This window comes from Nothobranchius furzeri, chromosome 6 (assembly GCF_043380555.1).
Source record: "Nothobranchius furzeri strain GRZ-AD chromosome 6, NfurGRZ-RIMD1, whole genome shotgun sequence".
NCBI classification, from domain to species: Eukaryota; Metazoa; Chordata; class Actinopteri; order Cyprinodontiformes; family Nothobranchiidae; genus Nothobranchius; species Nothobranchius furzeri.
Window position 1 is genome coordinate 52,940,027 of NC_091746.1, and position 13,739 is coordinate 52,953,765.

At 40.6% G+C, this 13,739-nt stretch overlaps 1 protein-coding gene across 3 annotated transcripts in view; it reads right to left on the bottom strand.

Moving 5' to 3' along the window:
* unc5cb (unc-5 netrin receptor Cb) overlaps positions 1–13,739 on the bottom strand; it is a 166,939-nt gene that overhangs the window by 29,781 nt on the left and 123,419 nt on the right. The window contains exons 5-8 of one of the 3 annotated variants that reach the window (XM_015941952.3): positions 12,541–12,721; positions 8,353–8,520; positions 7,937–8,101; positions 2,842–2,898 (exon numbers count right to left, since the gene is read on the bottom strand). In XM_015941952.3, the coding sequence (XP_015797438.1) occupies positions 2,842–2,898; positions 7,937–8,101; positions 8,353–8,520; positions 12,541–12,721 (571 nt within the window). The remainder of the gene's footprint in view (positions 1–2,841; positions 2,899–7,936; positions 8,102–8,352; positions 8,521–12,540; positions 12,722–13,739) is intronic. The other 2 variants (XM_015941957.3, XM_015941966.3) reach the window with 2 other exon arrangements.

Genomic DNA, 13,739 nt, shown 5'->3' on the forward strand with positions numbered 1-13,739 from the left:
TAGCCTGACGCATCATATTCCTAATGCATCCTAATGTATGCTAGACCTCTAATCTTTCCTCTAGCAGAGACATAAACAGAAAACAGAGCAGGGAGCCCGTGATGAAGGTCTAAAAATGTAATTTCACTGCGCTCCCTCTGCTGAGCTTCCCTGCAGTTACTTAACATATATCCCCCCAGTCGAACAATCTTCCATCCATGCTATGATGATAAATGCAGCAACCTGCTAAGTGTACGCATTAAAATGGAACGCTTAGATTAATACATCCCTTTGAACATGAGCTATTGTCAGAAATTGCAAAATACAAGGAATGGAAATGAAATGGATTATTAAATACTCCATTTTCTGAGGGGACCAAGAGATTTACTGAAGGAAGGAGGGATGCAGAACGCAGCACAGAGATTAAGGCACTTTAGCTGTTTAGAACATGGCCTATTACACGTGTTTATCAGGGAGGTGTTGAGTTGGGCTCCAAGTCCATCTGTAGGAGTTTAGGCGTTTGTGCATCATTGGGTACACTTTCTGTTGGTGTGCTGAGCAGAAATATGGTTTTTTCTACAAAGAATTAAAATAAAAAGTAAAAACATTAAATAAATAAAAGTGAAGGCAAACTATTTTAACCCTCCCACTGTCTTTGTGGGTGACCCCGAAAGGAAAGTTGACCGTTGAGCAGGATAGCTGGTTTATCCCTTGACGTACGCGTGGCAGGGGTGAGGTGGTGCTCACTCCTCACCCCTGCCACATGGACCCAAGGGATAAACCATCAACCCTGCTCAATGGTCAACTTTCCTCGTGGAAAGTCCATAAGGCAGTGGGAGGGTTAAAGGTGTGGAACACTCGTTTACTCATCACATTTCCAGTGGTTTGTAGTAGGAATGAATGCCTTGCAAACAGTTCTCCAGGGTAGAGGTGTGTGTGTGTGTGTGTGTGTGGGGGGGGGGGGGGATCTGGATCAGGACGGAGTCTGCTGAAGCACAGTAGCAGAACACAGCAGCATCTGAAGTTTTATCTCCTGATATTTGAATACCTCGCCTCTGATTGGCTAACAGCAACACAACTCTACTACGGAGTCTGTTTGCTCTGCAACACTGATGTTTAATCTCCACAAATACCAAAAGCCAGGAGGAGTTCTACTGTGTGGTGGAGTTGCTAATGCTAACAGTTAGCTTCTACTAGCCGAGACATTCTCTGCTGTTTCCTGGATGCTAAACCAACAACCGCCTTCCCCGTCATGAGTCATGGTGGGCGAGTCCAAGCATCCGCTTGACGTAGAGCGGTCAGACTTTTCTAATCCTAGAGTTTTCTATCAGAAGCTAATGCAGGAGATAGGTGTAGGAGACCATTTTCATGTTCAGCCTGCATGAAAAACTGAGTGACCGATAATAATCAGAAATAATTGTAAAAAAAAAGTTTTTTTTCAGTGCTCCGCACCTTAAATATTTTACTTGAGATATGGAATCCCAAATCATAGATGAGGCTATCTTTGTCACCAAACCATGTAAAGAAAACCCCTCTTCTTTTTCATCAGGTCTCCTGAACAGATCAGAAGGTGATTCAGCACCTTTTGCAGCTGAATGTTATGTAAGAAAGTTCATATTTGGTAATATTTCTGCAGATGTTGCAGCACTTTGAAAAATGCAGCAACCTGTTTTGAAAGATTTCTCCTGCTCTTTGGGTATTTCTAAATCTCTAAATGTCTTGCATCCACTTTTCTATCAAGGTAAAGAGAAAGAAAATGGTCAGCCCAAACAAGCTAATTAAAGTCCTAGGCCTTGTTAGGTTATCCAAGATTTAAAATTTCTATTGAAATAGTGGGAAAAAATCCTACATTTTAGACTTTTTTCTGTTCATTTCTTTCTTTATTTTGCAAGAAGAGCAAGAAACTAACAAAGAAACCCAAACCACAACAGAAAAGGCTGTTTCTGAGTAAGGTGGTGAAGCAAAGTGGCTCAGATTAAATACAAGGAAGAAGATAAAGGCGACTTTGGATGACTTGAATTAAATTAAATGTATTATTATTATTATTATTATTATTATTATTATTATTATTATTATTATTATTATTATAGTGGTGATGCAGGACTGTTGTTAGGAATTGGCAACATGACCAAACAGGAAGCAGGCTCGCAGGTTTAATAGAGAATAAAAAGAAACAAAAGAAAGTAAAAGAAGTCATGACTTGGGCCATGTACACAGGTAGACGGGCTTTTGTATCCTGCCCTGCTCATCGAGGACAAAACTTGGGTTCACACCACCTAGCAAGAAGATCCTAGGTGCCTTCTGAAGGCATTACCTGTCTACATGTGTACACGGTCTTAAGGTCTGTTAGTGCTACATTTAGTAGAGGGTAGGGCTGGGCGACATGGCCTAAAATCAATATCACGACAAATTGAGGATTTCACCTCGATAACGATAAATGGACGATAACTACAAGTATGTGCAGAAACAAAAGTTGTCCACGTGTATCACGTTGAATCACTTTTTTACGTGACCCAAGGTGCTACAGCTTCTTAAAGGGACATGAACGTTGCCGACCCACACACATCTTTTCATTTTTTTATTAGCAAATTTATTGACATGGGAAATTTTTTCTCTAAGAAACAGAAATTTCGATAATGATAAAGTTTCAATTTATTGCCCAGCCCTAGTAAATAATAATGAAAAAGTAAAACCGTGCTCTTGTTTTGTGTTTTTTATTACTAAATGTAGCTATTAGCACACTCATGCTCATAATCGTCCTAAACCATACCTGTAAATTTACATGAAGGTTAGAAACAGAAACACTTGTGAAAATGGAAATAGAAATAATGTAAAAACAAATCAAATGAAACAATAACTCACATGAGTCTCCAAAATCACTCTGGACCTTAGCTTCAGAAGACTGCTGATACAGTGAACCTTGGGGGGAAGAAAGGAAGGGGTGTGGATGGGGTACAGGGCAGGAGAGGATGAAGGAAGAGCGATGGTGAAAATCAAATTTCCAACCAAAAAAACAAACTCAACAAATGAGACAGCGACAAACTCATAAGTAAGAGCGATGACCCAGAGAAGTGATCTTTCTTGATTTGGCCCCTCCCCTCTCCTCTGTATCTGTGTATGGTGTATAGAGATGAATGAGCAAAACAGGGGGAACATGGAGGTTCTGTAAGGGAGTGGCGTGATCCATCAAGCGGGTTTAGTGCCTTGGCAGCAGCGGGACAGATGATGGCAGGTGAAGGGAATGGAAGAGCTGATAAAGTGTGAGCTCCAGCAGAGTCAATAGAACCTACAGCCTTGCATCCGTCACTAGAAGGTGGATGGAGAGGTTAGTGCACCAGATAAAAGTGATGATAATGTTCAGAAAGCAGAGAGGAGAAAGCTGAAGGACAGCGATTAGAAAAATTGAAGACTTGTGATTTGGAGATTTGGAAATCTTGGGCATAGGGGGGTTTCGGTCCCAGCTGGGATTTGAGAGGCTTTTGCTGTGGCTGCTGGAAAGCAGGCGGCAACGGCAGCCAGGGATGGAGAACACATAATATTCACTCTCCCTGGAACATCCATAAACAGCTAAACAAACAATGAAATCCTTATTGGAAAGGAAGAGTGCCACAGGAAGACTAGTGGACTGACATGAAAATCAATGGCTTGATAGATGTGTTGGTGCATGCAATCAGGCATCGGGGAAGCAGGGTGGAGTAAGGAGGAGGTAACAGTAAGGGCCGATCTAAAGGATGCCCCGTCAGAACCCTATCCAGTTTCTATGCATCCCTACTGTAATCACTCACTTCAGTGGGTGGGCTTCAGCGGAAAACTCAGAGCTCCAAATGAGAAAAAAATAATTAAAATCTGTTTTTCCTGACATCATAAAAATGGGAAGGAAGTTGGAATCATAGAACAGGAAATCAATGTTCCTTTTTTATTTCTTCCTCTTTTGGGCTTGACAGATTTTCAATCTCTGAGAAACACTTTTAATACACTAAAACTGATCTCATCAGACGTGTTAAAGGTCCATTTCAGCCTTACTGGACAATTCGTGTGAATGGAGATTGAAAAATCACAAGACAATTTCATCCAGACGCTTGAGCCACGGTGTAAATAACAGAAACGGGGCTCAGCGTCATGATCATCCACTCTCGCCTCACAGCAATAAAGCATGCGCCCTCAATGGTGTCAGTGCTCGCCTTTCTCTGGATCAATATGTCAAGAAAATGTCATGTCTTAGAGCGGGGTTACCAAAGGCTTGGCAAACAACATGAGGATAGAGAAAGACGGACCACAGGGGGAGAGCCAAACAGAGGCAGGTCAGCTTTAGCGAACTGTGGAAACGACCAAGCTTGAGCTGGAAAGTCCAAGCCTTCTAGACATTAACATTGTTAAATCCAACACCCAAAACTCTCTGACTGTTGAAACGCAATGAACAAGCTCCAAAGTAAATTACAACACAATTCTTTCCTTTTTGACGCAGGTCGGTTGTGTTTCCGCAGCGATGAGCCTGCAGTTCAGAAGCTCAAGCGTCGGTCCTATCAGGTTTCTTTGGCAGAGTTCTGAGATGGACTGCAATTGGAACGATTTAAATAAATTCAAACAACAGAAAATAAGATCAAGCTGCAATGGAACCCACAGACGTGTGTTCGCTCAGATTCCAGGCCTGCACTGCAGGGAGCAAATCAGGAGTCCGAGGTGAGTTCGGATTGCACACAACTTCCATTCCCAATCATATTTGCCATAACATGAGCTTTCAGATAATGGGCAGTTCTCCTAAATGCTTGTGGAAATGGTCATTAGCATTGACATAAGTGGCTTCACCCTCTTAGCTTCCAAAGAAATCAATCTCCCGAAATGATCCTGAATCTATACCATTACGGCTTTATATTCTCTGCGCACTCAACATCAATTCACCAAGAACTTAATGCTTTTGGCCAAGCTGCAGAGGACGAGCACAAGGGCAGGAGAGTTAGAGGTGAGCATATGTTGTCCTGCTTGTGGATAAAAAAAAACTGGAATGAATCAGACAAGAGCGAGCTGTCCTGTAGAGTTTCACCCAATGTGTTTCATACACTCCAAACAAAATCAGCTAACGCCTGCCTCTGGCAGCAATGTCTAAACATCGAACCAGACCTCTGGAGACTCAAGTTGTTGTTTCCTGTTCGCTGTAAAGTTTAGACACAAGTGTTTACTCTGCAGACAGATGCATTTAATCTACAAAGACATCTAAAGATGCATATCGTCCATCAGACTTTTAACGCAAACAAGATTTTATCGACAGCTTTACAGCAATAGCAGTTTGTACAACTTTGGCTGCACAGCGTTCACCAGCTCCATCAAATTTAGGACAACCAGCAGCCAAGTCTCTGTTAAATAATTAGTGTCACAATCACCATCTGTAATAGGTTTTATACATGATGAAGGCACACGTGACAGTGATTGGGGTTTAACACCTCCAAAGCTGTTTATTGGAGAAGAGTTTTATTAAACCAGACAGAATTGAACTCAGTTACTATGTCATGTTTACAGCCCTCTCCATCTTGTTAATAAAAGAGCTGAAAACTCGGTCTGGTGGATGAAATGTCAGGGTTTAAAATACCTGCTACAATTTAACAATGCAGCCACATCAATTCATCAAAGGCATGATTCTAATCTGTGAATGTATAACGAGGCGGGCTTGTTGGCTGAACTGAACCGTGTGGCTGTTTTTAACTCACTGGGAGAAAGAACAAGTAAACAATTCCATGCTTGCAGGAAAATATCTGGCTTCACCACAAACTGGCTTTTGTTAGCATCAAAGCAGTAAAACCGCTAAATGGAAAAGGCTGGAGCATCCTGGTGCTGTTAGAGATGTAAAAATATATGCAGAATGTTTGTTCATGTAATTGAGCTTTTAAAAGCAGCATTCAAAGCAGCTGGTGGCCCTCCTGCTTAACGTAATAATTGCAGATACCTTAAGGTAATAGTTCTGATCTTTGGAGGAGTGCTTCTTTGTGGAAATGTTACCTATGTAAATCTTGAAAAATGCCTTCAAACTGTAAAGGATGATGTCCAAACATGAACTTGAAATGGTTATCTCCTCCCATCTAGGTTACTGCAACACACTCTTCACGTGTTTTTACAAAAAAGCCCTTGACCACCTTCAGTTGGTCCAGAACTCTGCAGTGAGGCTCTTAACTGGAGCAAATAGAAGAGCACACATCACTCCTATTCTGATGTCTCTGCACTGGTTACCCATTAACTACAGAATTCATTTTAGAATCCCAAACTATACTACTACTATAACTTTCAATGCTCTACATGGTCAAGCTCGTCCCTACTGAACTAGAAAGCCTTATGCTCCAACCCGAGTCCTCAGGTCCACAAACCAGAACCTTCTAGAAGTCCCAAAGACCAGATATAAAGTTTGAGGTGATCGCTCCTTCCAGACTGTTGGAATGAACTTCCTTTATTTTTACACAGTAATGACAGTCTGGACACCTCTAAACAGCAGCTAAAGACACTTCAATTTAAAATAGCTTTAACTTAAATATTTTGTGTTTCCCAGTACATTCTGTAGTGCTCCAAAACTCTTCTTTGTTGTTTTCTTCTCATCCAGAAAGAATGTGAGCTTTTCCCCAGGCTAGTGTTAGCAGTAGCACAGGCTAGCACTGTTCTGCGGTTAGCATTACCGTGACCATGTGAGGGTGTGTGTCTAGGCTTGTGACCTATTGAAAAAGCTTTTCTCAGAATGAGCCATTTTTTTGTGGCCATTACAAATTTAAAAAGCAGGTCGGAGACAGACCTGACCTTTTGGTATGCTACATTAGACACACCAAACTGCCTATTTTTAACAAAAACAAAGTCAATGTGGTTTAATATTCTAGGACACCTTTAAAACAGTGTTAATTATAACCTGTTTGACAATCTAATGGCTAGCCAAAAACAAAGTGGATGCTAATATCTTTAATCCAACAGTTTAACAGTGGTTCAATTGAATCCATGTTATACACTTTCAGATCACCGGTAGTGTTGCATTTCTGCAGAAATAAAAAAGAAAAAGAAAACCATCATGCTACCAATGTTTGGCTCCAGTAGAGCATATGCAACAAATCTGTTAGACACAGTTGATCAATGCTGCCGTCTAAAGGCTTTTTTTAAAGCTGAATTTAGCTAAAAACAGCAGAGAAAGTGAAGAATCATCAAACAGCTTCAGAATGCCATCCCGAAGATTAAAGCTCTGACAGTTTTGTTCTGATTTATTGAGTATAACAATTTTCCAATGATTATCCTGTAGATTATATGCATGGATGTTGGTGAAACTTAATAAAGTGGTTCTATTGCATTTGTTTATAAACTTCTGGCAATAACACATTTCAGACCGAAAGAAACTCTCGGACCATCCGGTTGTCGGTCTCGCTAAACCACCACACTTCCCTGGGTCCTACCTAACTACCACAGTCGCAAAATAAAATTCTTTATGAAGATATTTTTTTCAAGATAATAGCAAAACATTTTTGTCTTTGTTACTCACACTAGCTGTTAGCTTGTCAATCAGAATTGGACTATCCATACTGAAGGATATTTGTGGCTCATAATCTCTGCACAGAGCCACACTTAAAAAGAGCTTTGCTATTCCTTTGATTTTACTTTATTATGTGAGCTACAGCCAACAGTTGTTGGCACAACACAGATAATTAGCCAGGACATCACAGTGAGACATTTAGTCATGCAACTAGCTTCATGTAGAAAAGTTTTATAAATTTGTGTAAATTTATAAATGTGAAATGAAAGAAAAAAACAGATCAAAAGCAGCTTTTCAGCTTCACTTCTTTTCTTGCATGAGCAAAGTGAAAAACCGAGTGGCAGACAGGGTGGGAGTGTTAAACACATGGTGATGAAAGAGCACAGGGAAATATCTGGTCAAAGAGGGCAGAAATTCCTTCTGGTTGACAGGTCAGAGAGAGTAGCACAGGGTTAGTCGGGTACTCACTCTGCATGCACATCCCATCGGTGCAGTTCTTTGACTGGAGCACCATGCCCTCACAGTCCTTCCCCCCGTTTTTGGGTGCCGGGGCGTTGCATTCTCTCCTCCTCCAGTGGGTGCACTCTGTCCCACAGGTGGACCACTTACTCCACTCTGTCCACAGACCATCCACTATCACACAACAGACAGGACACAGATGGGGTCGAGTGAAGGAGACGAGGAATGAGAGGATGGAGACACATGAGCGCATGAAGACGTGGGAGAGGGACACGGTTAAGCGCGGAAACACAGGCATGAGTGAAATATGCAAACACAGAATTGCATCACATTTTATGCAATTAGTTCATGTGCACCCGGAACCTTTAGGCTCACTAATAATTGGGTGTAACGTTGGAATATTTTCCTTTCTCTTTTCACCATACCTGGGCAGAGAGGATTACACGGCAGCTTCTGGATGCCTTGACCTTCACAGATGGCTCCACCGTTGAGCGGCGCTGGGTTGGTGCAGCTGCGCGTGCGTTTCTGGTAACCACGGCCACAACGACTGTTACACACAGACCACTCCGTCCACGTCGACCATCCGCCATTCACTGTAATAAAAGGGAATCACATCCTGATCAAAAGGAATTTCAATGCCTCTAGGTGTGTTAAACAGAAAGACCCCAAAAAACTAATCTAGATTAAAAACAAAGTGTATTAAGTGTGGAGATTATGCATTTCGACTCTGACACTTCAGGTGATTACTTTGTGATGGAGCTAGACCGCTGCACTTTCCACTCAATGATTCCTCCTAATGCCTCTCTTCCTTCTCTCATCCATCTCTGTCAGTGACTAAATCCAGTGCAGAGTGACACGAGGGCTTGTGGCTGAGAACAAGTCTGTGGCATTTGAGATGGTGAAACCAAACCCCTCAGAGCTCCAGACGTCCTAATGTGGCACACTTCTGCCTGAAACCCCAAACACTGAACTCCAGGAGAAGTCTGCCAAAGCCTAACATTTCTTCTCTGCTTTCTCTCCTCCGGGGATTAAGGATCCATCTTCTCTCATTGTCTTGTTTTGTTTTTATTATTTATTTTTCCAAACCCAGTTTTTGTTGTCACCTCCTCTTCCCAGTGTCCTCGCGGTTGGGATGGGCTGGGAAAAAACACTGCAAATCCTGCTCATATTTTATCCATCTTCAGTATCAGACAACTCTCATCCTTGGAGCATTCCCACTCTGCTGTGTGGGGCAGCGTGAATACTTCCACATGCAGCGCATCTGCACTCCGATGTGCGAGTATCCCATCTTTGAAACGAGAAGAATGAGCCGACATCAAAGCAGTTTTTCTGACACTTAATCCTAAAAGACTGTGTTGGTGACATGAAAGCCTCGTCTCTGAAATCCGCTCTCACGTTTTCCACATCACTGCTACGCACTGATTCCCAAACGCTCACATAGTCTCAGAATTCTATGGAAATAAATAAAACAAAGTCTCTAAGACAAATCTTGCAGGTCCAGGAGAAAAGCTGATGGGAGAAATATAGATGGGAAACGTCATCCCAACGTGTCAGTTCGAGGTGTACTTGTGTCATTTGGGTGCACCGGATGTTCCTTCTGTCTGAAATTAGATGTTAAGTTTTATTCACTCCACAAAATAAATGAATTCAGAGAAAAGTTCATGATCAGTCAGGCAAATGAGCTTTCAAGACCTCAAAATCAAAACAAAACAATGTTTTGTGATTTAAAAAGCATTTGCTTTATGTCTCATTTGTTCTGTCTTGCGTAGCGGTTGGGAGTCATCTCCGCAGCCACGCTGTGCGTTAACGTTGATGTTAGTGAGACCGAACCGAGCCTACGTGAGACCACAGCGGGGGTCTCTTTAAGTGCGACTCAGCTACATCAGCACCCCTCACGTAGTTCAGAAAGTGGTAAATCTGCCATTCCACGCACACCTTAGGGCAGAAACTAAACGACTGAGTGCGCAGGTGAGACAAGGGTTTGATTTATGCACCGTGACTTAGATTTTTGTTTCATTCTGACTTGAGCTGACATTGTGGCCGGATGTAAATCATCCTTTAATTTGAATTAACGAGATTCTAGTGTTGCAAAGTTTATATTAGTTCATTTTATCATAATATTTTAACTGCTAAAGAATGACAAAAATAGATAAAGGGAAGTTTTTCTGTAAGTGCTTCAATAAATAAAGAGTGTGAAAATTCGGAGTATCCAAATGTTAAAAATAAGGTTAAATTTGTCAACTAGGCTCATGTACTTTAGAGGGATTTGTTTGATTTTAGATTATATTAACTAATATAAATTTGCTTAAAACTCAAAGAAATTAAATCTAAATAAAAAGTGGGTTCAGATTGAGGTCTCAAAGCTTCCTCAGCCATTTATTCTCTGGAAAATGTGACAGAGTCCCTTTGTCAGATGCGTGTAGCTAAATAAACAAATAAATTAATAAACAAAGCACCTTTTTATTAGTACTCTCATACTTTTGGGTGGGTTCACATCAGTACCTTGCTCTGGATAGTCCAATTCTTCAGGCGGTTGTGAAAGTTCATCAGATTTCTGGTGTGAATCAAACAAGCGGGTCTTGGAGACAGCGGGAGGACAACATTGATGTGAAGAAACAGGAATAAAAACATGCTGTCTCATAGGTAGACTTGTGGTAGTGAGGAGGTGCTGACAATAATCGGTATCTGCTCAGAGGAATAGTGATGTGACGTTCACAAACAGATCAAATCTTTTGAACGGCTTTTTAAAGTGAACGACGAGAGTCAAGTAGAGAAATGTTCCTCATCTACTCCTTTGGTCTTCAATGACTCTTGTAACCCAACTGGTTCACCAATAGGTTCAAGTGTAAATTAGTGACTGGAGCTTTAGCAGAGGTTCACTGAGAAACGTTCAATATTTGTTATTTTTTAAATAAAAATCAGTAAATATGAGTGGCACATGCATTCTGAAAGAGAAAATAGTCTTCTACCGCTTTTTCCTGCATTAGCCGCTAAAACACAGTAGACATTAGGGATGAAATCAAATATCGATATGGCAATATATTGCTATTGTTTTTCCTGCAATATTATATCGATATCCAAAAGCTGTGTATCATATTTTGGGAAGAATTTTCATGCAAAAATTTGTGTATTTTCTTGTCTTTTGGTGCAATTCAAACACCGACCTCTAGTTGGCAGCAGTGTGCAGCAGGTTTCGTTGCTACCCACTGAAATGTAAATCCCTCCATCATGGTTCAGATACCTCATGTTAACCCTCTCAGGCTCAAAATGGGTTTTGATAAAAGGACGAATAACTAAGTCCTTCAGGGGTACTTCTGTGTTAAAAAATGCTCATGAAATACGTATGTGGAGTAACCAGGTAGGTAGGTTTTAACGTTGCAAATCTGCAACGCCTGCCTCCAGAGGGTTAAACATGTTACGTATCAGTTTGGACTGTTTGTTGAATTTTCCTACAATAAATTCAGTCTAAAAAAATCCCTAATATCGTCTGACTAAATGTATCGCAACATACCGTCAGTGCTGTGCCCGAACACATTCACTGAACGATCGTTCGTGAATTCGTTCATTTTTTCGTGAATGTGAACTGAACTTGTTCGTATTTTGTCTGACGAATGTAAAAGTAAGTGCGTTCGTCCTGGCGTGCATGAACGGGTTTATGAACGCGTTCTTTCGCCGTTCTAGCTCCAAATCTCCACGGAGCTTTTCCGGAGCTAAAGCCTAGCTAAAACATCCTGTTAACCATAGCTTATAAAAGTAGAACCCGCAAATGTGGCCAAACATAGGCAGTAGCAGTTGGTGCGGCGTCTACTCTTCTACATCTATGCTGTGTGCAGGAGTCAAAGTTCATTCAGAAAAATTGAAACGGGATTTAACTGAAAGATTAAACATTTTTTAATGTTTTGCACTTTTAATATTTCACTTTGAGTTTGCTCCCTCAGCCTGCTTCATAAGATTGTTTCATAATTTCCCATTAAAAACTGTTCAAATAATGTTTTCCTCATGTTATTGAGAATATACTGTAGGGTAAAAACTGCAGCTGGGTATGAGTGTGGACAGAACGGGTGCCAACTATTGGAAAATTATTTCATAAGTTATATATATATATATATATATATATATATATATATATATTCATATATATATTCATATATATATATATATATATATATATATATATATATATATATATATATATATATATATATATATATTCATATATATATTCATATATATATATATATATATATATATATATATATATATTCAGTGCTTCCCCTAGGAATTTTTCCAGCTGCGGCGGTGGGGCTGGCCGGGGGGGGGTAGTATCACAGGTGTTTGTGTGACAGAAGAGTCCTGTTGCTGTTAGCCAATCAGAGGCAGGAGGTTCACATTTCAGGAATAATAATGCGTAAGACTGCAAATCCTGCCGTTTTCTGCCCTTCCTGAAACAGCAGTGCAGGAGTTAAATAAAAAAAATTATTCCTTGTTTTTTTTACACAGAAAATTCATTCATAAAGAGACCACAGAAACTCTTCTGAAATGATATACACCCTCTTTAAACTGTCCTAAATTGAGCTACAAAATGTTATAAAGAACACCAGTAGGTATTTTACCATAGACGATGACAGTGGCGGTGGTGCTACGCCTTTTTGCTACAATGTTCTTGGCCACGCAGGTGTAGTTGGCAGTGTCAGAGAGGCGGGCCTGTTTGATTATCAGGTTGTGATCGATGGTGATGTAGAAGTTTCTGTCATCTGCAGGATCTATGACATCTTCATTCTTTAACCACTCCACCTAGAAGACACACACAAACGAGACAGTTGTCAAAATAAAGCTGTGAGAATTTAAATAAAATTTATATAAATGAATAATAATTAAAGCTTTAATAAGGCTGATAGTTTCCTGTGAAATCTCTCATTTAACAGCAAGTGCCCAGATTGCAGAACCCTTGTTTGTGTCCCTTCAGGTCTTACTACAAAAAGTCAATAGTTATCATGCTCGTTTCATTCTCTCCTAGAACAAAGCACTACAGTAAAGAGCGGCATTGTCAGAAAAGATAACGCTCCGCAATTGTAGAAGTTGAGAGGCTCTCTGGCCTTTTCTTATGAGTTTCATTTCTCTCAATCATACTGATATTGGACTCCAGGCTCCAACATGAGACAGGACCATTCAGAGCCTTTATTTTACAGTAATTCACCAAGATCTCCTCTTTTTTCTCCTCTTCAAGAGGTGTGAAGGTTCTGCCTTTTTCAAAAGAATAACATGTGCCATCTCACACTGCGCTGTCGCTTTGATTCAAAAATATTTCCTGCTTCTTTGGTTTTCTTCAAAAGAGGCTATCCGGTGATAAACAGCTAACTTCCTGTGTATAGGCAAAGATAAGTGGGATGTTTTTAAAGGGTCTCTCTCAGGAGAGATAAAGTATCTCAAAAAGTGGGGCAATCACCTGATACGAGTCCCGGCAAGACAAAACAGCCACTGGTGCTGCAGGATTTCTTTAAAAAACACAGGAATAGCATTTGATGTACAACACGTCGGCCATTGTTGTGGGCCAGCATTGTTAGAAGTCTCTTAAAAGAGAAGAATGACTGATGTGTGACAATCCTACTAGCTTCACCGGTATCTGCTTTAGTCTGAGATGACAGATAAACACCTCCCATTCAACAGGGACGCAATTCAAAAAGGCTGTTATTTATTTCACCATTTCACACTTTTTTTTCAGAACAAACCATGCTAAACCTCTTTTGAGGTGCTTAAAACACAGAAAAAAAGCTCTTAGTCTGAACAAACACAGGGTGTAAATTTAATATGA